The 25,013-nt window shown below is 42.3% G+C and overlaps 1 protein-coding gene across 1 annotated transcript in view; it reads left to right on the top strand.

Moving 5' to 3' along the window:
• Positions 1-25,013, top strand: part of VCAN (versican) — a 180,704-nt gene that overhangs the window by 45,290 nt on the left and 110,401 nt on the right. Inside the window, exon 5 of the mRNA XM_015405831.1 lies at positions 4,290-4,583. Within this exon, the coding sequence (XP_015261317.1) occupies positions 4,290-4,583 (294 nt within the window). The remainder of the gene's footprint in view (positions 1-4,289; positions 4,584-25,013) is intronic.

Raw genomic sequence — 25,013 nt, 5'->3', positions numbered from 1 at the left:
CCTGTCTACACTTCCCTGTGAATAAGCCTCATTAAACACACTGGGGGATACTTGTGGGACTGAGTTTTGAGCAGTGCTAGTGGTTCCTTGGCTAGCAGGTGGGGTGGTTAACATCCAGGGGGTGGCTGGAGATCTCCTGGGATTACAATTTATCTCCAGGTGACAGAGCATAGTTCACCTTCTTTGGAAGGTGGTCTTTATGTCTTTATACCCCACTGAAGTCCTTCCCCTCCCCAAACCCTGCCCTCCTAAGGCTTCGCCCCCCCAAAATCTCCAGGCATTTCCCAACCTGGAGCTGGCAACCCTACCAATAGTTGAATGGCAAATGCAGTTTTTTTGTACCTGGTATTCGAATAGCACGGGTAAAGTGCGGCTTTCTAAAGCTGCACCAAAAGAGAGATGCGGCGGGCGAGATCACATAGATCCCCTGCGCCGCCGCACACTTTCTCTCCGACACGATCGATGCCGGGGGGAAGCCACTGAAGAAAGAGTGCGACAGCCGAGCTGCGCATGTGTGCGCATGCACAGTTTGGCGGGGAGCCTGGATTGATCCGGACGATGAGCACGGCAGCGATCCCACGGTCGTGCTTGCATTGGTGCTTCATGTAAGTCCTCCTCTGTAGGAGGTTCTTTTTTGCAGTGGGTTTTCCGGGTTTAGGGACGGATCAGGGACGGGTACACGCCGCTTCCCAGATGTTGTGGTGAGATCACACCCGTTTGCTGTGCCCCCGATCCGTCCCTCTCCCGGGCCAAAGTCTCCCGTGTGACCGGGGCCATAGTTTAGCTAGGAACCCAACTGTGTGATCCTTTCACAAAACCTAGTTTTTACAGAAAGTTAATACAAATGTCACCATGTAGCTTCATCAGTCACAACTATTCCTTCTACTTGCACAAGACAAGCTTTTTAACAGCAAAGAAATCATGCCAAGTGAAGACTATACACCTTGTGAGCAGGAAGCCTCTTAGGCCTACATCTTCAAGCTTCTGACGGGCAAAATCCGTAGCAGCATTTCAGAAAAGTCAGACACTTATAAATACCACTGGTACATATTTAAGTGCATGTTCAGGGAGAAATCCTAAACTGCTCTACTCAGAAGTAAGTGCCATTTTATTGCTTACTCCCAGGAAAGTGTTCCTAGGGTTGCAACCTAAAGCAATTACATCCCAGTAAGTCTTACCAGGACTTACATCCTGATCCTAAATTTCTTTACTTAGAAATAGGACTCATTGGTTTCATAGCTATGTTTATAATTACAGCTTTGAGCATATCTAGTTGTCTCTGGTTTGGTTTGTGCTCTTTAACAATAATTAATACACTATTTTGTAAAAAGTAAAACAGCTGAAAAACAAGACATTTGTTCCATTGCTAGTCCAAGTGAGATCAAAACATTTTAATTACCTGCTAAATTGTCTCAGAATATATTTTCCTATGCACTCTTCAGAAAAAATGGGTCAAACATCTGTAGTTCTGCAGAATTGTTGGAACATTTTTTTTCAGATTCAAACAATCCGTGTTTGTTTCTCTTTGATAATCTTTTTTGTTAACATATTGCAATGCCTGTTACAGCTCTTAAGATACAGATCAGATTAATATTGACACATGGATTTGTAGTTTCTTTGGAAAGCAGATGGTTTATTTGTAGGCACATTGCCTGTTTGTGACAAGGAGCATTAAAGGGAATTTGTTTGCTCCGTCTATTGGCTTAACAGTTGTTTTTTGATCTAGACATTTGGGGATGTAATTACTTGGTTTAAATGTCAACAATCAGACACATTACCATAACTAAACTTTTTGTTCTTGTATTAACATTAATTTTTAAACTAATAGTTGATGATGTGACAATGAAAGTATGGTGGTGATGTTCTTGGCATCTTCTTGTTTATTTGGAAAGCTATACTGTTGTTTGGTCATATAACCATGACCTGTTTATCAAAGACACTGAGAATGATCTAAAGTTCTAAATATGATCCAAGATTGCTTATGAAAGGAATGTACCACATATCTCCTTACAGGAAGAAAGCTCAGAACTTGTGGTTTCATGGTACAAAACATTAAACTAGCCACCAATCTCTTCCATGATGCCCTTTGAAAACAATATTCTGCTATTGAAATGGACCATACCTGTCTTTTCGTTCTTGCTGTTATCTTGTACAAGCAATATGGGTTGTGCAGAAGAAGGACTTGCATATTTCAGTGATCCCTGGATGTGTATGCAACATGTAATGGACACCCTGCAAAATTCATGTCACCGATATCCACTTATCCACTATTAAGAGTGGAGAGGTTCATTCAAGTAATTATATGGCACAGTTAGGCAGCACATTTAAGATATCATCCCATTTATGGTATCTTGAAGGCCCAGTGACCCCAGCCATGAAGATAATTTTAGGTTCTGTTCCTTGCAATGATAGGCTGTTGATTTCCCTGTCCATTATCCTATGGTCCAGGGAAGATAGAAGGATGTTGCAAAGAAGCGACAAATACAATAACTCTGGAATATTAGGGCACCATGGAGACAATCCATGGCTTCTTACAAGCTGGTTCTGAATGGAGAGATGAATAAGAGTTTGTAATGAGACAGGTCTTGGTGCTTATTTGAGTGCTGCACCTGACTTCTGGTTTTGTCAGCTCTGCACCTCTGAATGTCTTCTAGTTGCATCGCTCTCTGTAGCTGGCTCCCTTCTTTTACAGACAGATGTAACAGAGTCGACTAGAAGGGGAATCCGGGATCTGCACACATTACAGTTTGTTTGTTCCAGAAGGGAAGACTAACAAAAGAGGGACTATTTTTATTGCTGAATTTACTATTACAGTGCCATGAATGGTTAATGCAGTGCTGTCAACATTCATGGCATTTTATAGACAGGACCCTGGCCCAATGGTCTTAAAATATAAAAATGGATAGTGGGAGAAACAACAGAGCCATATGAAGACCAGGGTAGCAAGAGCTGGATGTCCAAAGAGAAAGGAATCTAGGGGCACAATCACTTGCACAATTAGTCCCGCCATAGGTGTGAATGCTGGGCAGATTTAAAGGGTGCGATGAGACGCGAACATCTGGGAAGTGCCCCACACCCATCGGCAACTTGTTTTGCTCTGCCGCAGAAGCGGAGTAAAAAGACAACAGGGAAAATCTGGTAGTAAATGGGTTGTGACGGGCCACGGATGGAGTTTCTCATCTCTGATTGCTTCAGCATGCTCTCATGGTTTTGGGATGGTCTGATCAGGCCATCCCAACTCTGTGCCATTGTCCCCCCCCCAGTATGCGCATCATCGCGAACCCCATAGGGAGACCTCAGTGCATAAATGTGATTCATTGATTCCTCGTGTAAGCGCATTAGAAACAAACAGCAAAGACCCTCAAAAACCCAACTCATCCACGGTTGCGTCTGATCACGCAGTGGTGGGCTGTGCCTGCAGCTTCCAAGGACTGTGTGATTGCACAACTGTGGGTCAAATTCCTCCGGAGGAAATAGCCTCACTCCCCCCACACACTTTATCTCGTGCATGTGATCACCCCCTAGGCATGATTACAATTGGGTATGACAAGGATTTAAACCAAAGGCTTCACAAACAAATGAGTTTTGAGGAGGAATCTGGAGGAGAGAGAAGGACCACCACATGTATTGGCAAGGAGGGACATCCCAATATAATCTCAGTGTATGTTTCCTGTTATAATCCTGTGTGCCCACTATGTTCCTTTGACAACCTCTTCCTGATGTCCTCTTTTAGGCTTGTCCATATGGCAACAGCTTACAGAATGTTTTCCCTAGTGGGCCCAGTGCTCTGGAATAGCCTACCAGGTTGGGTCCATAGGGGGCCTTCAGTTCCTGCATTTAGGAAGGCATGTAAAATAGCGTTATTTGAGAGGGCATTTGATGGAGAATAACTGTTTTGGCAGATTTGGCTGAGTTTTGCTAATGGTACTGATATATTTTTATTGTGTCCTCGTAACGTTGCATTGTTAGCTGCCTTGAGTCTGAAGTGGGATATAAATATTTTAAATGAAATAATTAAATTCATAAATAACAGGCAGGCAGGAAGAGACCTTTGGATGGGTGACGAAGACAGAGCTGTCTGAGCAAATATCATGGATAAGGGCATACTGAACAGAAAGATCTTAGTAACAAATCTGTCTCATGGTGAATTCTTGTTTCAGTCATAGATATGCTGGAAGCCACGTTTTGCATTTAAATCCCCTAAGAATTATGACATAACCATACACTTAGTTTCTTGCCACACTTTTGGTCCTTTTGTAAAAGGTGCCTTGTGTTTTCTGTTTCTCTAGGTGATGTTTTCCATGTAACTGCTCCCAACAAGCTAACCTTTGAAGAAGCTAAAAGGCAGTGTGAAGCACAGGATGCGGTTCTTGCATCTGTCGGTGACCTGCATGCTGCCTGGAGGAATGGCTTTGACCAATGTGACTATGGCTGGTTGGCTGATGGCAGTGTGCGCTACCCTGCTTCTGTGGCAAGAATGCAGTGTGGAGGAGGTTTACTTGGTGTCAGAACCCTCTTTCGCTATGAGAACCAAACAGGGTTTCCTGACCCAGACAGCCAATTTGATGCCTACTGTTTTAAACGTAAGTTTATTTTAAGAATGAATAACTATCAATTTTTTAAAAGTTATATATCCTTTCTAATTTGCTGTAGAATTTACTTTCTTTACTCCTGGTCAAGGAATTCCATTGAAACTATCTTTTGAAATAACATTAATCATACCCATATTGCAGAATGAAAAGGACTGAGATGCAGAGGTTTCATTTCTGTTCTGTTGTGCTCACCTCTAGGAAACAACTTTTATCAACTGCCAAAGGATTACTGCAGTTTCCTAAGGTGATTAAACAGATGGTTCCGTGCTTGACTGAAGCATAGCTTCCTGTGATGCTCTGAACAATGATATTCTTAATTGTTCCTGCTAGTTTTTGGATACCATGCATGGATTGCCAAGAAACAGGGCAAACGACAACTGGGAGGTGACTTAAAAAGTGGTCTGGCTCTTGCCTCTGTGTTCATGTATCTTTATATGCCTACCCTTTTCACCCTTCCATGTCTTACCTAACTAGTGATCCTAGCTAGGAACTAGTGATCCTAGCTAGGAACTCCAAACTTGGAGTAAACGTCTCATACATCTTCATGGACACATTTCCAGGTTACCTGAAACTGTACATCTGAAAAGTGTCTAATCTGGTTAAGCCCTCTGTTTAATTCAGATAATCAACACAATGCAAATTTAAGTATCATTTTCCAAACAATAATAAAGGCCCCTGCCACACGGCAGGGGGAAAGCCTCTTAAGGCGCGGCTTTTAAAAGCCGTGCCAACGTTGAGATGCCGCGGCGGGATCCCACGGATCCCCTGGCTGCGGCGCCTTTTCTCCCCGGCGCGATCAAACGCCGGGGAGAAAACACAGTTCGGACGCCTAGCCAGCCGAACTGCGCATGTCAGAGCATGCGCAGTTCGGCTCCGGGCCGGGGTTGTGCCGGCGCAAGGACGCGCCGGCGATCAAACGCCCGGCTTGCCGCACCACTTCCATTTGAACCACTGAGGTAGGTGGTTGCATGTTGAGGCGCATTTTCCCGGGAAAGGGCCAGTTCGGGGACGGTATCACGACGCTTCCCAGATGTTGTGGTGTGATCGTGCCGGTTTGATCCACCCCCAAACTGTCCCGCTCCCGGGCCAAATCGCCTAGTTTGAACGGGACCAAAGTTGATCATCAACAAACAAATTGTCCTTAATTTGCATTTATCTCCCTCTGCCTTCTGCCTTTTGGAAAGAAGGAAGTGGGGGAAACCGAAAAGCTTGCTGTGAGATGAGGGGGAGAGGGGTGGTGGGGAAAATGTGGGCAAGGAGGAGAGAGCAGGGAAGGAAGGAAGGATTGTGGCCTTCACCCCATAAAGCCCTTCTATGGAGACAAGAAGAAGATAAAAGGAGGAGAGTGGTGGTGGAGGGGAAGGGCTTGCCTTCAGTTCTGGGTTGGGAAATACCTGGAAAATTTGGGGGTGGAGCCTGAGGAGGCAGGGTTTGAGAGGGGAGGGACTTCAGTGGGATATAATGTCATAGAGTCCACCTTCCAAATGGCCATTTTCTCCAGGAATTCACTGCCACAGGAGGTGGTGGCGGCTACAAGCATGGACGGCTTCAAGAGAGAATTAGATAAGCATATGGAACAGAGGTCCATCGGTGGCTATTAGCCATAAGGTATAGATAGGGACTCTGGGGCAAGTGATGCTCTGTATTCTTGGTGCTTGGGGGGTCAATAGTGTGAGGGCTCCTAGTGTCCTGGCCCCACTGCTGGACCTCCTGATGGCACCTGGTATTTTTGGCCACTGTGTGACAGAGTGTTGGACTGGATGGGCCATTGGCCTAATCCAACATTGGCTTCTCTTATGTTCTTAAGTTAACTGATCTCTGTTGCCTGGAGATCCCTCTACTGCCAGCCTTCCCCTGCCCTATTTACTTTTCCACCCCTTTCAGCCATGCTATGAAACAACTGTATAGGGAGGAGGAAATCCATGCTTCATCCTTCGTTACCTTCCCAGTAGCTCAGCCTCCTTCCCCCAACCTGTTCTCATCTCACTAGGATGTTTTCAAAGGTTCTGTACCTCCTTCTTTACAAGTGGCAGATCCATACTTGAGGAACCACTGCCAGAGGGACATGACACTTCTGAATTATCTGTTAGTGTACATATAGAAAAGGTCATGTCCAGTTAGGCTCTACATTCCAGCTTTATATGGGACAGAAGTATCTATGACCTACAAATTGTTCTTGGTAAGCAGCAGCTTTATCTAATGGTGACCAAAGTCAAGGGTGGCTCTTTATGCATCATTTTACATTTGTGAGAATTTAACAAGCTGGAGTAGTTTCCTTTGTTTGTTGCTGTTGTGAAATCTTTACAGTTGCTCCTCATCTGCAGCTGCTAAAACAAGCATCTAACCTTGTTTTAAAGAATATATCTAGAACAGAAAACAAAACACCATTTTATAATTACAGTCACATTAGAGACTGTTAATTGGAGTGAGGAATGAAAAATATACTGTGCAGCTCTATGAAAGGCAAAATCTACTTAAGACACTAGCTAGCAGCACTGCTTGAAGTCTGTGGAACAGATGTTGGTACAGTAAAATATAATGATGTCATCCTTTTACTGTGTCCCTTTGCCCCTTGCCTTGAAGTTGGAGCATTTACTCAGCCTTTGTACTTTTACACCACATTTACTTCAAATTTCTACCACCCCTTTTCAGAGACTAGTACCATTCCGGAGCCACTGATGTAAAAATTTGCTTTTGTGTCAGTGCCAACAGATCTAGGAAGTGAAGAGGAGTGTTGGCAAAGGCAGAGTGAATTAGACTTCTCAAATGCCAACTAGATGCTGGCATCCTCACATCCAGTAAAGCAAAAGTTCTTTGCCAAAAGGAGGCATCTGTCTCAGTTATAAAAACAAACATTGTCATTAATAAAGCAGACAGCTTTTTTGTGTCTGAGCCTCAATCTGCTTGTGAATCACACTTTTCTTCTGAGCAATGTATGAATTTTTGAAAATAAATAATTTTTTTTCCAGATGAGGAAAAAATACTTACAATTCACCTTTTTGAGAAGTGCTGTCTGGGAAAAAAAATCAATACAGTTAAATTTCAAAATTATAGTTAATAATGTAAAACATCAGATACAATTCAGGGGATTTAGGTGCCCCTACATCCAGTTGGCAAGTTCTTAAGTGGGTGCTAACTTCTCAATGAATTCTCCAGGTCAAAACAGACATCTGTGACTAGATCTCCCATTGTTGCTTTAACTTTAAAGCAGCTGCTAGGGCCTCCAATTTTGAATTAAACATGGCTGAAATCTTTTCCCATGCCATTGTCTTGATCTAAATTTACCCCTCTAGGGGTGTGGCCATGGATCCATAGCTGAACATCTATTTGTATGCAGAACACCCCAGTTGCAATCCTCTGAATCTCTAGTTAGAAAAATCAGGCAGTAGGTGATGTGAAGGACTTCTACCTGAAAACCTGGAGAACTGCTGTCAGTCAGAGTAGACAATATTGACTTTGATAGACTTTTGGTCTGACTCAATATAAGGCAGCTCCATATGTTTAAGAGGCTACTATTATTCCTGTAGCAGTAAAAATGCAGAACTCTATATGATGTAGTTTGGCTGGGTGAGAAAATGATTAACCCCCCAGCATTGCTGCTCCAATCAAATCAGAAACCCATTTACCTGCTTTAAAATTAAAAAAAAGCAAAATACAAAAGGCTGATCTCCTCTTACATGTCTGTTTCGGCATTTGTAAAAACCAGATATTCTCTGGATGATGGCCAGGATGTGATAACCATATTGAAGTTATGTTTCAGCTTTGACTCAATGTGATTTCAAACTGCAGTGGCTAGGATATAAATAGCGCTGGCCCCTGGATCCAGTCATTTGAAAAAGGCTGTGATTCCACATCCATATGTGCCAGATGTGCATGCACTCTTGGTTTGCCTTTTCAACTTTAGTGATTATTTATTTATTATTTAATTAGATTTTTAGGCTGCCCTTCCCTGCAAGCAAGGCTCAGGGCAGCTTACAACAGAAAAGGACATCCAATGAGTAATTAAAAAATAAAACCAAGAATAACTACATAATACATACAACACTAATAATTCATCAGCATAATTTAGTCATTCCAAGATGGTGAGAAAAGAATTCAAATGTCACAAGCCTCCAGGTGGGGGCTTGCGGTAAATGGAAGGTATGAAAAGGCCAGACAACATACTGTACCATCACTGTCCTCAACTGCATGCCTGGTGAAACATCTCTGCCTTACATGCCCTATGGAAAGGTAACAAAGCCCGCAGGGCATGGATGTTCTCCACCAGAGAGTTCCAGCAGGTAGGGGCCAGGACTGAAAAAGCCCTGGCCCTGGTTGAGGACAGCTTCTGCCACTCCTGAACAATAGATTGCTTTTCACGCTTGGAGTGATCAGGTTCAAAAGCAGTTGGTCACTGTAAGTTCGCAACAATGACCACAATAATTTTGCTCAGAAATTTGCTTCTGCAGGAATCATATGGCTTTCAAAAATAACAATAATTTTCATAATGGTGGTGCTATTCGCTCTAGAATCCAACCTCTCTGACATTATGAGAATTTAAAGCTTTTTTGTACATTACACATGGGTATTTCCTATATAGACCTGACTTGGATAGCCCCAGCTAACTCATTTCTCCCATTGTTTGGGCTCCTTAAGAGGCTGCCCATTAGGTTTGCCACCACCTGGACAATGCATCCTGGCTCCAAGCTTGACATTATCACAGGCCATGACTGCTTTTTCTTGCCTGCACCAAACCTGTGCAGAGAGATGTTGCCCATAAAGCCCATTCCCCCCCCCCCCCATGTAGTGTAAAGGTTCAAATGTTGATGCACAGCATCCAGGGATTAACTCCCATCAGCCCTCTGGGGCCATGCAGCCATCAGTGGCTGGTTTGGGGGAGCAAAAAGTACACCAAACAACAGTGTTAAGTAGCCTTCTGTTCTCAGCTCTCTCATTGACTGAGCTGCGCAAGGCAGCCTTTCCTCTTGCCACACCCCCAGCGCTTGTTGCCTCCTCTGATGAAGATGGGTGCAAAATCACCCCTACCACTATTTTTGGCAGAAACATGCTTCTCATCACTTAATTGGCATTTCTTCCTGGTGCTTGTATGCTCAAATTCCTTCAAAAGAAAGTAATGGTTTTGTAAACATGGTTAAAGTAATTTTATCAGGACACAAATTTATACTTATGCTGTCCAGACTGTTTTGTTTTTTAAGGAAGTCTTTTCTTCAGTAAAAGGGGGACTATTTAACAATAATTTAAAAAGGAACTTCCAATGAACACTGGTTCTTCTTAGCCTGTAATAAAATTAAAAAATTAAGGTTGCCAAAAACAATTCATTCTTAATGGATACGGGTTTTATAGACAGACATAGAGTATTTTGGAACATTTCCCTTCCCTTTCTTAAGAACAAACCCCAGCAGTCTGTCCACCAAGTTTGTAAACTTTGGCTCAAGTGTAATGCAGTTTTCTTTACATATTTTTTTGTTTTCAGACACAAATGCCTTCAAAGCAGCTTACAATAAAACCATACTAAAGCATCATAAAATGGTCATTTAAAGTGAAATACATTGCACAAACATTAGAAACAGTCCACCTCATAAGCAATCAAAAGCAGTTTTAGTTCTCAGAAAGCCTGGCAAGCTAAAAATGTTTTCGCAGATCATCTACTGAAGATCACATCGCTGTCCTGGCAAATTTCCCTCAGGAAGGAACTGATTTATGTAGGTGCACCAACCAGAAATTACCACTATGTTTCTAGTAGATTTCAATTTTACCATAGATGGATGGTGTATCTGAAGCTGTTAATGTATCTAGCACATTTTAAATCATGCTTGTAAAACAGGGATTATACATGAGAGAATACATAATTTGGCCATTAGTTTTGGATTTATCAGGAAGGGGCAGGACCCTCACAGGCTTGTGGGCTTCTCAGCCTTCTGCCTCCTGAGAATTAGGAGAAAGGGAGGCCAAAGCACAGCAGTTTGGGAACCAGAACTACAACACAGGCCCATCTGGACCTGAAATACCTTGGAAAGAAAGAAAACTTCTAAAATGTATAATCCCACATGGAAAGAACAAAAGACCACAGAAAGACAGATGAAAAAAGTCTAAAAATGTGTAAGGTAAAATTGCTCAAAAGAATGGAGTCCAAGTCCCCGGGATAGGCATATAAAGGCCTGACGATAATGGGGCAATATCCACAGGGTGAGTAGACTTCCAAGTTGCTAGAAGCTCACTTTCAGCTAAGGTCTTTATACGTTTCTCCTGATCAGGGAAGTTAGCAGGCTGGTCTCTTATTCCCACAGGGTGGAGAAAGAGGTGTGGTTTCGCTCATTTACTGTTTACTTTTGTACCCAGGGGACAAAATGTCCATTTCCCATAACATATTTCCACTGTCCCAAAATAATATGCCAGTTTGAGCTCTTCTTATTTATCATGAGACTTGTCTTCTTGTTTGTCAAAGTTGCAGGTGTGTCTCTGGGTCATGCTTGTTCATTTTCAGAGGGTATCCCTGTCAGTCTGCAGTAGAAGAACTAGATCCAGGTCCTGTAGCACTGTAGAGACCAGCAAGATTTTTGGGGTATGAACTTTCAAGGATTAAAGCTCCCTTTTGTCAGATATATGAAGAATGGAGCTTTGACTTTCAAAAGGTCATACCTCCAAAATCTTGTTGGGCTCTAAAGTTCTACTGGACTTAGATGCTTGTTCAGCAATCAGCAGTGCATTCTGGGGCTTTCAATATGGGTTTTCCAGCTGGGAAAAGGCTCTGGCTCTGGTTGAGGCTAAGCAGACACCCTTTGGGCTGAGGGTCACCAGTAGATGGTGATCTGAAGAGCACAAAGCTCTTCAGGGGACATAGTGGGAGAGATGGTCCTGCAGACCATTTTTTCCCCATGCCAGCCAGCTGAGTGGCAATGGGGAGGTGACCACTGGTGGTGGTGAATTTCCCATCCCCAGCTGGAGAATGGCAAGCCTAATGAGTGCCTACAAGGCTCAGGTGCTAAGTTCTGCTAAGCCTTTTCCATGTTATATCTTGCAAAGTTGTTGGTCAGACTCAGCCTTTCATCCTTCTGTTTTTCTATTGTTTCTTGTTCAGCCAGGTCAGACAATTTCAAAGGCCCTGTTTGTTCCACAGTGCTCCTAGATGAGTTCCTGTACCTAAAGTTCCTGTAGGAGACAGTTGGGTATACTTTAGCAGAGTGTAAAGAGCACAGCAGAAATAAAACAGCCTCAGACACATGTGTGTTTAGCGCCTAATAAAAACAACTTTGCTAAAAAGAAAATTAGGAAAGGGTTACATGGGAATAGAAAACAATAACAGACTAACGCATTTTGCTCATCTTGTCTTCTTCTGCTCACATCCTGTCTGCTTCTCTAAGAGCAAAGGAGAGGAAGTTCCCCCCCAAAGCTCTGCCCCTGGTGTACATGCCAAACTGCATGTACCATCTTCCAATATATTGATCAGCCAATAGTCAATCCCGAGGTAGTCTTTTTAAGATTAATACCTCCCCCTTCTCCGACAGGAACATTCTGCTCAACATCTAATTGGTTCTAAGCTAACTAGCTAACAATAGCATATGTAAACAACAGCTCAACTCTTCCATGAGTGAAGGATGATGACACTTGCAAAAACCCAACAAGACATCATGAACACACTTGGAAAATGCATCTTGGAATGAGGCACTTTGTCGACCTCTTAACAGTTACAGCTATTATCTTACACCTAGTCTAAACAATCCTTTTAAGTTGACACTCATTGATATCAAAAGAAAATGAGCTGAGAACCTCAGTTTGGGAATAAAACCAAGTACCTGAAAAATCCAGATTGTTCAAATGGAAGCTTTACTTATGAGGCCAAACCTGAACCAGCCCTTTTGCAGGTTGTCACCCACCTAGCTTCAGATGGTGGGAACACCTGAAGCAGGGCCTCCAAAGATGACCAAAGTAGTTGGGTAAATTCATAGATAAGTAAGCAGTCCTTAGGGATGCCAGCCTCCTGGTGGTACCTGGGAATCCCCTGGAATTCTAGCTCATCTATGGAGATCAGTTTCCCTGGAGAAAATGGATGTCCTCCGCATGCTCCATCCCCAAATCTCCAGGAGTTTCTCAATCTGGATTTGGCCATTTTACCTAACTGGTGACTGGGGGGACCTAGCAAACCTAGTGGCCCCAATCCATCTATGGCTTTAAAGATCAATAACAGCACCTTGAATTGGGCCTAGAAGAAAACTGGGAACCAGTGTAGGGATTGGGCCAGTTTTTCCATTCTACTGATTCTCAAGGTAAATTTAACTCCTCCCCCTCAAATTGGCACATTAGGTAGCTGTTCGAAACAATTTCCACATAGTGGAACAATCTTTGATCTATGTGTATAATCTTTGATCTATCTAAATGGTGTATAGTTGAACTCAGAATGATTGCTGTTCATAGTAGGCACATTGGAAATAAACCAGCATGGTGAAGTGGTTAAGAGTGGTGAAATCTAATCTGGAGAGCCGAGTTTGATTCACCACTCCTCCTTCCAACTCTTCATATCTTGTCACAAATTCTTGTCACAAACCTTGCTCTGGATCTGTGTGATCTAACATGCATGCTGAGTGATTACTTGCAGGTAAAAGCATGTTTCTCTTCATGCCATCACCCAACATTATAAAATGCAGCCTATCAGATAACCAGTGCCTTGTGGAACCCTGGTAAAGCTGCCTCTGAGCAAGTACAAAGAGCAGAACTTTCCAATTATTTTAGCCCCACCCCTGTTTATGTGTGTTCTTGGCGTATATAATCAGTCTAGGCATGAGAGTGACAGTCTGCTTTCATAAACAGGAAATAAACTTTATTACTAGAGCACATACATGAAAAATAGCTGTCATGTCTAGTGAGTACAGATCTGTGACCTAAAAGGCACAGATTCTCCCGAAAAGGGCCATTCTGTGGCCTTAAAAATGGTTGTTTTCCAGCTCCCCAATGTACATTTCAGGGGGAAAAAATCTTAACTGTCACTTTGTTTATTTTTTTAAAAGGTGTCAAATTTAAAAGAAAATTTATTCCAAAGTAAAAGCACAAAGAAAACATGCAAGGGATGAATTTTAAAAAGCGCTGAAATCTCTCCCAGTCCCAAATCAACTTCATTCAGGTTATGCATAATGTAAAAGGAATACAGTTTATAGAACACATGATAGGCTTTGATGTAAGCAGCTGTTGGTGAGATAATTTACTTTCTTGCTGAACTGGGGGGGGATATTTTACTGGGGGAAACTGACTTATGTCTTGCATTAGAAGAAGCACAGAGGAGATATTCTATTGAACACATGATTCAAGGACAGCAGTAATGCAAGACTCTGTACAGAGAGGCAAGTCCACTGACAGCTGTAGTGGAGCCCATTTAAAAAAAAAATCAATCATCTGTTGATGGCATTGTCTTCTTCAGGGAAAAGGCAGATTAATCCTTGAGAAGAAACAGCTGTAACAATTTAACTTTTTCTTTAGTTAAGTCCACAAACCTAAAATAATCTGTATCTTTTGAACCTTGCTTGTGCAAAAGCAAAGCCCAATGAAGCTGAAATAATTCTAGATTCAAATCTTGTTGTAAATTGGCACAAATCAGTTGAAATCAATCTCAGCATCTGGCCAGCTAGCTGGGCAGAAATTGAATGCTGTTCTCAGTGAACTTTGTTTGGAAATTTAATACAGGAATGAATTTGGGGACTTTGTTGTGCCTTATTAAAATCTGACAGTTTCTGTACTTATAAATATAGGAGTGTATGCAATATTAGCCATACAATGGAGTTTTGGCATTGTTAAACATTGAAATAATGGTAAATTGCATTTTAGAAATATATTTTTTAATTCTCTGTGTCAATTTGGAAGGATAGGAGTTAAAAAGTGGGCCATTAATAAGACAATTCTTCCTTGTTTTCAATAAGAAATCATTTTGCTTTTGTAGACCTCCCCATGAAATTCTTGAAGATTGTTCCTCACTTTCGAGGAATCCTCCCTGCCAACTTTCAAACACACAGGAGAAGACATCCCCATATAGGCAAAACAGGATACAGAAATTCAGGTGGGGTGGTCTGAAGCAGCAGAACGTTAGGATACAGGGCAGAACGTAAATGATGCATAAATGATACATAAACTACCACTGAGCTGGGGGCACCACATTGAACTGAGAACCAACAGAAAAGTCACGGCATGAATAGAATGAAAACCACCTTCGAGCCCATTAGCCAGCAATCTGAACTGGGGGAAATACTCTGGAAAGGCAGACTTATCAGTGCAATTTCCTTTTGTTACAAGAACACTCCAACTCTGTTTATTGGTAAATATCCCTGCCATGCATGTATCACTTGTCTCCCCATCCTCTGACTTCTGTGAACCCTAAGCCTTACAGTAGGGTTGCCAAGTCTTCTACTGACAACCACTGCTGCCACTCCGTTGGCCAATGAGAGAAAAATTAATTAAAAATCACCATGCAGTAATAAAGTGTGTGTGTGTGTGTATATAGATGATAGATGATAGATAGATGCTGTCAGGTTAGGTTGACAAATGGAACCCATCTTGGACTAATAATTAACATCAAGAGCACTGCACTTTGTTTAATGACTGTTTTTATGCTGTTTTAATGTTTGTTGTGGCATTTGCCTTTTTGTTAGCCGCCCTGAGCCCATTGGAAAGGGCGGATATAAATCCGATAGATAGATAGATAGATAGATAGATAGATAGATAGATAGATAGATAGATAGATAGATAGATAGATATAGGTAGATATAGCGTCTGCTGTAAATTTTGATATTAGATAGTTGCCAATAGAGTTGGAATAGTATATCTCCATACAAAATAGTCCCTTTGTCCATATAAAGTAGTTGTGGAAGCAACTTAACTATAATAATAAGAATCAGCAAGAATATGAGCTGGTTCACAGTACCTGCTTGAAAATTGTGCACATTTTATTATAGCAAAACTTTATTCCATTCTTCATCCAAGGAGGTCAGATTAGCATATTTAGTTCCTTTTTCCTAGTAACAATCCTGAGAGGTTGGTTACGGTGAGAGGATGACTAACTCAAAGTCATATAGTGAGTTTCTAGCTACCCTGCCATACTGGGATTGCCAACAGTGTCTTCATGGGTTTGTGTGTTAAAAGTAGCTCCGAAATGGGAAGAAAAGCAATAAAAAGTATTTTTTTAAAAAGTGGCTCAAAAACTAACTGGCAATCAGTATAGATAGGTACAAAACAGGATAAATATGTTCCTGAGAGCTTGCCTCTGCCAACAACCTGGCACCCACATTCTGGACCAGATACCCTTTCCGTTATGTTGTAAAAACCAGCTGAGCTCTTATGTTGGAGACCAGCTGAGCTCTGAGCAGGAGCAGGAGAGAGAGCTGTGAGAGAGGTGAGTGGGTTTCTTTTACTTGCTTTCAGCTGAGAGAATTCAGCTAAGGATATTTTGTGGGAAAACTGTGTTTAGCAGTGTGTGGAAGCACTTAGAGTTCTTGCAGAGTCCTGGCTGATTGAGTGTGGGAGAGGAACGGGCATTGTTTGACTGGGATTGCCTGTAATTGAGAGGAAGTGGAAGGGGCATTGTTTTGCCTGTGATTGAGTGCCTGGGTGAATTTGAATTTGAATAGCTGCTGCCTGACCTCTGCTGGGGGAGGCCTCTATTTAAGGAAGCACCTTGGCAGAGGCACGAGCCTCTGGCACGAGCCGAAGGGTGAGCTAAAGGGCTCTTTGCCTGTGGCTCTTAGCCTAGGGACTCTTAGACTAGGGGCGCTGTAAGAAGCCCAAAAAGAGCCAGAAAGACAAGGCCCTAGGCTCTTTGTCTTTCCCGTAAAATAATTTGACTTGATAACAAAACCCACATAAATACCAAGGGTTTAAAAGGGGGATTATATTTATTTATTTTAAAAGAATTATGAAGCCAGAATGCCAGCAGGGGGTTGGGGGCTATCCAGTGTTTTGCACGGAGTGTCACATGTATGACTATCTGCCCACTGGGCAGAAGTCTTGGGTGTGTCCTCGGTGCAAGGAGCTCCTGGTTCTCAGGGAACGTGTGTGCTCCCTTGAGGCCAAGGTGGCTGACCTGGAGAAGCAGAGACAGTCAGCTAGGCACACAGAAAAGACTCTCGGGGACTTGTTAGCTTCGTCCCACTCTGGATCTGGCAGCCCCGCTGCTGTCAGGGAGCATGAGGGTCTAGGGGAAACAGGGCACCATGCTGAGGATAAGGGGAATGTGCCCTCAGAAGGGACCTCTTCCCCAGCTGGTGAGCGGCTCTCCTTTTGCACCAAGGAACCATCCCTGAGCAGGGTGGGAGGGGGGCTCTTGGTAGTGGGTGATTCGATCCTTAGGCAGGTAGACAGCTGGGTGGCGAACCCGCGTACTGACCGTATGGTGACTTGCCTGCCTGGTGCGAAGGTAGCGGACATTACGCGTGTTTTAGATAGGCTGGTAGATAGTGCTGGGGAGGAGCCAGTGGTCGTGGTGCATGTCGGCACCAACGATGTGGGGAAATGCAGTCGTGAGGTCCTGGAGGAGAAATTTAGGCTGCTGGGCAGGAAACTTAGGTCCAGGACCTCCAAGGTAGCCTTCTCAGAAGTGTTACCTGTTCCACGCGCAGGGCCGGAGAGACAGGCAGAGATCAGGAGTCTCAATGCGTGGATGAGACGATGGTGTAGGGGGGAAGGGTTCAGGTTTGTTAGGCACTGGGATACTTTTTGGAACAAGAGGGAGCTGTACAGGCGAGACGGTCTCCACTTGTCCCGAGAAGGAACCAGGCTGCTGGCACTTAAAATCAAAAAGGTGGCAGAGCAGCTTTTAAACTGAATATTGGGGGAAAGCCGACAGGAGATGAAAAGTCTCTGGTTCGGGTTGGCTCATCTGAGAGAGGTGAGGGGGTACCGGTTGCTTTTCTACAGGGAGGTGGATTGAAATTGTCCACAGAGGCCATGGCTGGTGACATGGACTGCCGGACAACGACTCGAGATAGCAAGAGGAAGGATGCAGGCTTAACTTGTAAGGGAAATTACAGCTGTTTCTATACAAATGCTAGAAGTGTCCGAGGTAAAATCGGGGAGTTGGAGTGCTTGGTGTCGGAGGGAAAAATAGACATTGTGGGTATTTCTGAAACTTGGTGGGATGAGGAAAATCAGTGGGACACAGTGATTCCCGGTTATATATTATATCGGAAGGATAGGGGGGGAAGGGTTGGAGGTGGGGTAGCTCTGTATGTCAGAGAGGGTATAAAGTCTAGAAAGATTGAGAGGCTAAGTGAATTGGATTCGCTTCTGGAAGTTCTATGGGTTGAAATAGGGGGGCCAAAAGGAAACTTAACACTGGGAGTTTGTTATCGCCCACCAGATCAAAAGATAGAGGAGGATTATAAAATGATGAATGCCTTAAAGATAGCAACTAGACAAAAACACTGTGTAATAATAGGTGATTTTAACTACCCACACATTGATTGGGTCAATATGTGTTCTAGTCGGGAAAAAGAGATTGAGTTTCTAGACACTCTAAATGACTGTGCTATGGAGCAGATGGTCACGGAACCTACCAGGGGAGAGGCGATCCTTGATTTGGTCCTAAGTAACACTCAAGACCTGGTGAGAGATGTAAAAGTGATTGCACCGCTTGGAAACAGTGATCATAATGTTGTTGAGTTCATCATTTGTACAAATAGAGAATTGGCCAAAAAGACTCACACAACCATTTTTAACTTTAAAAGGGGTAATTTCTCTGATATGAGGGGACACGTGGGGAGGAAACTGAAAGGAAAAGTAGAAAGGGTCAAAACAATTGGGGAAGCTTGGGATCTATTTAAAACTACGATCCTAGAAGCTCAAAAAATATATATTCCGCAGGTTAGGAAAGGCACAAACAGGTATAGGAAAAAGCCTGCATGGTTAACAAACAGAGTAATGGAGGCTGTAAAAAGTAAAAAGAATTCCTTTAAGCAGTGGAAAGCTAGTCACAGTGAGGCTGATAAAACGGAACACAGGCTATGGCAAATAAAATGCAAGTCTGAGGTCAGGCAGGCAAAAAGGGAATATGAGGAGCATATAGCAAAAAACGTAAAAACCAACAATAAAACTTTCTTCAAATACATTAGAAACAGGAAACCAGCCAGGGAGGCAGTGGGGCCCTTGGACGACCAAGGGGTAAAAGGAGTATTGAAGGATGATAGGGAAATGGCTGAGAAGCTAAATGCATTTTTTGCCTCCGTCTTCACTGTGGAAGATGAGAAGTGCTTGCCCACTCCAGAACCACTGATTTCAGGAGGGGTGTTGGAAGACCTGAGTCAGATTGAGGTGATGAGAGAGGAGGTCCTAAAACTGATAGACAACTTAAAAACTGAAAAATCACCAGGCCCAGATGGCATACATCCGAGAGTTCTGAAAGAACTCAAATGTGAACTTGTAGATCTCCTGACAAAGATATGTAATCTTTCCTTAAAATCTGCCTCCATTCCTGAGGATTGGAAGGTAGCTAATGTCACTCCCATCTTTAAAAAGGGTTCCAGAGGAGATCCGGGAAATTACAGGCCAGTCAGTCTGACGTCGATACCGGGTAAATTGGTGGAAACCATTATTAAGGAAAGAATTAGTAGGCACATAGATGAACAAAACCTATTGAGGCAGACTCAGCACGGTTTCTGTAAGGGAAGATCTTGTCTCACTAACCTGTTAGTGTTCTTTGAGGGGGTGAACAAACATGTGGACAAGGGGGATCCAATAGATATTATTTACCTTGACTTCCAGAAAGCTTTTGATAAAGTTCCTCATCAAAGGCTCCTAAGTAAGCTCAAAAATCATGGGATAGAAGGACAAGTCCTTTTATGGATCAAAAACTGGCTAGTTCATAGAAAACAGAGAGTGAGTGTAGGTGGGCAATTTTCTCAGTGGAGGGTGGTAAGCAGTGGGGTACCGCAGGGATCAGTACTTGGTCCACTGCTTTTTAACTTGTTCATTAATGATTTGGAGATGGGAGTAAGCAGTGAAGTGGCTAAATTTGCGGATGATACAAAGTTGTTCAGGGTGGTGAAAACCAGTGAGGATTGTGAGGCACTCCAAGGGGATCTGTCAAGGATGGGCGAGTGGGCGTCAACATGGCAAATGGGGTTCAATGTGGCCAAGTGCAAGGTGATGCACATTGGAGCCAAAAATCCTAAATATAAATACACATTGATGGGGTCTGAACTGGCAGAGACTGAGCAAGAGAGAGATCTTGGAGTTGTAGTGGATAACTCACTGAAAATGTCGAGACAGTGTGTGACTGCAATAAAGAAGGCCAATGCTATGCTGGGGATTATTAGGAAGGGTATTGAAAACAGATCAGCCAATATAATAATGCCCCTATATAAATCAATGGTGAGACCTCATTTGGAATACTGTGTGCAGTTCTGGGCACCACACCTTAAAAAGGATATTATAGCTTTGGAAAAAGTGCAGAAAAGGGCAACTCGAATGATAAAAGGGTTGGAACACTTTCCCTATGAGGAAAGGTTAAAGCGCTTAGGGCTCTTTAGCTTGGAGAAAAGACGACTGAGGGGTGACATGATCGAGGTTTATAAGATTATGCATGGGAAAGAGCAGGTAGAGAAAGAGGTACTTTTCTCCCTTTCTCACAATACAAGAACTCGTGGGCACTCCATGAAACTGCAGAGCGGTCGGGTTAGAACGGATAAAAGGAAGTACTTCTTCACCCAAAGAGTGATTAACACATGGAATTCACTGCCACAGGAAGTGGTGGGTGCTACAAGCATGGACGGCTTCAAAAGGGAATTAGATAAGCATATGGAGCAGAGGTCCATCAGTGGCTATTAGCCACAAGGTATAGCTAGGGGCTCTGGGGCAAGTGATGCTCTGTCTTCTTGGTGCTTGGGGGGGGGGGTCAACAGTGGGAGGGCTTCTAATGTCCTGGCCCCACTGCTGGACCTCCTGATGGCACTGGTATTTCTGGCCACTGTGTGACACAGAGTGTTGGACTGGATGGGCCTTTGGCCTGATCCAACATTGGCGTCTCTTATGTTCTTATGTTCTTATGTTCTTAAAAATGCTTTAGATTTAAAACATTAAAGCAAACAAAAAAGTAAGTAATTTTTAAATTGCTGAATTTTCTAACTCTTTTGTTACTTTTTTTTTACTTAGCTAAACAGAATGTATCAGATTCTACATCTGTTGAACTACATATACCTTTGGGAAGTGGAGCAGGCAATTTATTAACTGAGCTGAAGATAATGCCATCCAAAACTTCAGTTCGGCCCCATGTCACACCTGGAGAAAAACAGGAGGAAAACATACCTAAGAAACCTATTCATTTATCTACTATTCTACCTCAGACTGTTACAGACTCTACTGATTCATCAGAAGTGACAGAATTGGGTACAATGTCCACACCTACAACATCTCTCTCAGACCTCCATGAGGATGCTTCCTTGAGTTCTGAAAGGCAAACTGAACAGATAGAGGTGGCACCAATAAGAACTTCTGTAGATGCTGTATTCAGAGTTAACTTGAGTGCTCCTGTTGTAACTAAGACTTCTGTAACTCTGAAAAGGGAAGAAACACAGCTTGGCATCCATCCCACAAAAGTGTCAATGGAAGCAAAAACTGACACAAAACTCACAACTGTTGTCATTCCCAAAGAGCTGCTTACTGATAAACATGAACTTACTTCAGAAGATGATGACAATGGTGCTGTTGTGACAGATCAGAGACCAGTGACCCCTAGCAGTACTTCAGAGCTAGATGTTGTTAAAGTGTCAAAGACTTATTTGGATGAAAAGGCCACACCTATACCAGATGAGTTGTCCTCGGTAACTTTATTTGAAAGCAAGAAACCATCAGTTGCAAAGACCCATGAGATACTAGTTTCTACAGCAACTGATAAAATTAAAGTGGTACGTATGGATTCTACAGAATCAAATGCGAATGAAAAGCATACATGGGCTCCTGCTTTTTCAGGTACAAGTGAAGATCATGAAAAACTCATTCCCACACATACAACTTTAGATGGAGAGGTGATCACAGTATCTCAAGTGTCACCAGTTGAACACAGCATGCCATCTTTTGCTCCTGCATCAGACACTCAAGAGTTACCAAGGGACATCTCTACTGTCACAGCTACAAGTAAAATATTGGACCTGGCAGGAGGTTTTACCAAAGAGGAAAGGGATGAGATGACAAGGCATCATGATATAATCACAATGGTTGCACCTACACAAGAAATGAAACCAGAAAAACCAGAAAGGAAAACAGATCAGAAATATGACTGGGCTTATGAAGGGAGCACTACTGAGCAGCAGCCGGACTTAGGAACTCCAAGTAAGATAACTACTATTTATCCTTCAGTGGACATTGAAGACATAGCAAGCATGCAGTCAGTTACATTTACAGATGCAGCAAAAATGACTACTTCAATTTCACTATCAAAGACAGAACCTGGTACTACCCCCATTTATAAAACTTCAGCAGATGATTATGGTAAAGATGGTGTCACTGCTACTATTCATACAGATATCACAGGGACACCAACAGAGGCTACAACATTTATTCAAGGGGAATCCAGTACTAGAGATAAAGCTATAGACCAACTGACTACTGTCCTAGATACTATGAGCTTGCCTTTGTCACCTGGACATGATGTAGCTATTGAAGGATCTGCATATGAAGAAAAATATACAACTACAGAGGCTTTGGATCCAGGAGTAAAAATTACTGTTTATGATATAGCCACAAAGCCTGAACTGTCTTCCCATGGAGATGCTGTCACTGAACACAGAATGAAATCTACTGAAGTGCCTCCCACAAAGCCAAGCATTGAGAGTAAAAGTGGAGCACCCACAATTCAGTCTGTAGGCCCAACAGAATCTATTGCTCCTGTAGCTGAAAAAACTACTGATATGGTAAAAATAGATAGCCTTACAACTCATAGTCCAGAAGGTTCAGGAACAACAGAAGATGCCATAAGAACTGATTCTGTTCTATTTTCAGCTATGGCAACAAGCAAACCAACAATGCTAAGTGGCATAACCACATCTACAGTTGCTGCAGTAGACAAAATCCAGCCTACTTCAGCATCCAAGCCTTTGATTATCAAAACACAACCACCTTTAATTGACAGGGAACCAGATGAGGATACAAACATAGACATGGTAATAATTGATGAATCTGTTTCTTCCATTAAAACCACTACTGATGATGATTTTACAGGGAAGATAATAGAATCAGACATTGATACTGAATATTTTACATCATCAAGTGTTACCGCAATTGCCCAGCCCACAGGACCACCCAAGGAGATTTTAGAATCTCAAGAAGAGCCACCTCCTACTTCAAATGCTGACACAGGGGTGGAAAGCAGACCTGATATAAATCTGTTTGTTGTTGCTATCTCAGGCAATGATACAGGTAAGACCTTGCCTCAAGCCAAATTCCCATGATCATGGACATTTGGCAGTGTATTGAAAATATATCAGAAAAACTGTACTTTTATCTTATGTTCTGTATTTTGAAAACAGTTGATAGATATTGAAATTAGATATAACTGATATAGATATGTACATTACTATTGGTATTGTTGGATATGGATGCAACAGTAATATATGTGAGCTTGCTGTTTGATACTATCAGACCATTGAACTGACTTCCATAATCCATGGAACAAGTCATTTTAATTCCATAGCTTCCATACTACTCATTACTACTCCTGAGTGTAGCATTAGAGCGTGTTAACACTCCATTAGTCTGTAGCTATTAACAATAGCATTTTCAGTGCTATCAGCTAAATGCATAGTAGATTGTTCCTGTTGGTTAATCAAAGTATGCTGTCCAATTTGGGGCATGGAAGTGGTTTGGAATGGGCAGATTTCAATCAGAACACTTAAGGGGTGTGTGTTTTAGCTGAGGGCACTGTCTATGCAGCTTTAATTCTGTGGGTATCCAGAACAGAGACTTCCATTACCACTGAACTGATAGTTATTTGAGGCATTTTTGGTGCAACAGAATTGCTAAATGTATCTCATGAAAAGAGATCAGACAATGGCTAAGAGTGACCTTAAGAGTGTGATATCTTTTAACAAACAAGAAACATTATAAAAAACTAACCATGGTAGTTTATTGGATATCTTGCCTTGCCAGTTTTTTACAGTAATCTTTTTCCATATTCTATTGCTATCCAGTAAGCTTTGTTGAATATTGTTTTGCAGTTGGTTGGGTTTTTTTTAGGAGAGACTGTATACAATGTCCTTTACAGTATGTAGGTTGACTTGACAGATAATTCTATCAAACACTAATTCATGAAAATCTGTCAAATGAATAAAAATAAACCCTCCAGTTTACCGGTTTCTCTATTGCCCTATGGATCTCGTAATCACACTCCAATTCCTTATTTTGATCTCTGTCCTCTTCCCTGGAATTGTATACCAGCTATAAACTTCTTGGGCTGAGATTATGTCATTTCCATATGCTATTCAGTGGTTGGTATACCTCTGGCACTACAGCAGTACTTTAGCAGGAATAGTAACTTAAATAGTAATAATGCTAGTAATTTAATTATTTTAGGTATGTATATTGAGACTGAGGCCAAAAGAAACATTTTAGGGAACAGTATAAAAAGACCTGCTGTTTTTTAACACTTTGATACACTTTCATGATCTCTGGTTAGAATGCTGCTGGTGAATATGATAAAATAATGGAAATTATGTAAGCTGATCTGATGAGGACCTTGTCAAAATGATTACAGCAGATTATGCTAACTCAGTGTATGATGTATAATAGATTTTCTTATGATGTTTGTGTATGTAGACCATGGAGCTAGAACCTGTGGAAGTAATAATTGGCATAGAATTCACTGCCACAATATGGGATAACAACCTCTAGATATCTGTTTGACAAATAAGACAAACCTGGGAGGAGATATCTATCAATGTAGATATTGTAAGAGGCACTCCTGATTACCTTCATGCTGGTTTCTGTGCCTCCCAAGGGCATGTGATTGGCCACTGCTGGAGGCAGGATACTGAACTAGATGGTCTTTGTTCTGATTCAGGAGGGGTATTAGAGTCTCAAGTACCCCTTTGTGACACACTGTAGTCGTTGTATGCACTTCAATGTACAAATGTTATCACATCATCCACCAGTGGCCAAGTGGGACCTGGCAACCTTACATTAATGTAATGATGTTTGACTTTCTAAGGTTCTTCCTTCTGAATTGGAGGTGATAGTGTATATTTTTATCTCATGAATGAAGATTTTATTTTACTGGGGAAAAGCCTCAGGTTTGCAGAAAATTTGGAAATCTTTAAAAAAAATACATGGGGGTTAAAATCCTCCAAAATGATAGAAGCAACATCCATCACTGTAAGAAAAAAAATGCTTCCAGTGGCCATTGCTAGACAACTAAAACAGTATTGCCAGCCTTCAAGCCTTGGTTTCTGTTAGTAAAAG

The sequence above is a fragment of the Gekko japonicus genome, unplaced genomic scaffold, assembly GCF_001447785.1.
Source record: "Gekko japonicus isolate JY-2015 unplaced genomic scaffold, Gekko_japonicus_V1.1 scaffold172, whole genome shotgun sequence".
NCBI classification, from domain to species: domain Eukaryota; kingdom Metazoa; phylum Chordata; class Lepidosauria; order Squamata; family Gekkonidae; genus Gekko; species Gekko japonicus.
Note: the sequence above shows the minus strand (reverse complement) of the source record. Positions and strands in the feature narration are given on the sequence as shown.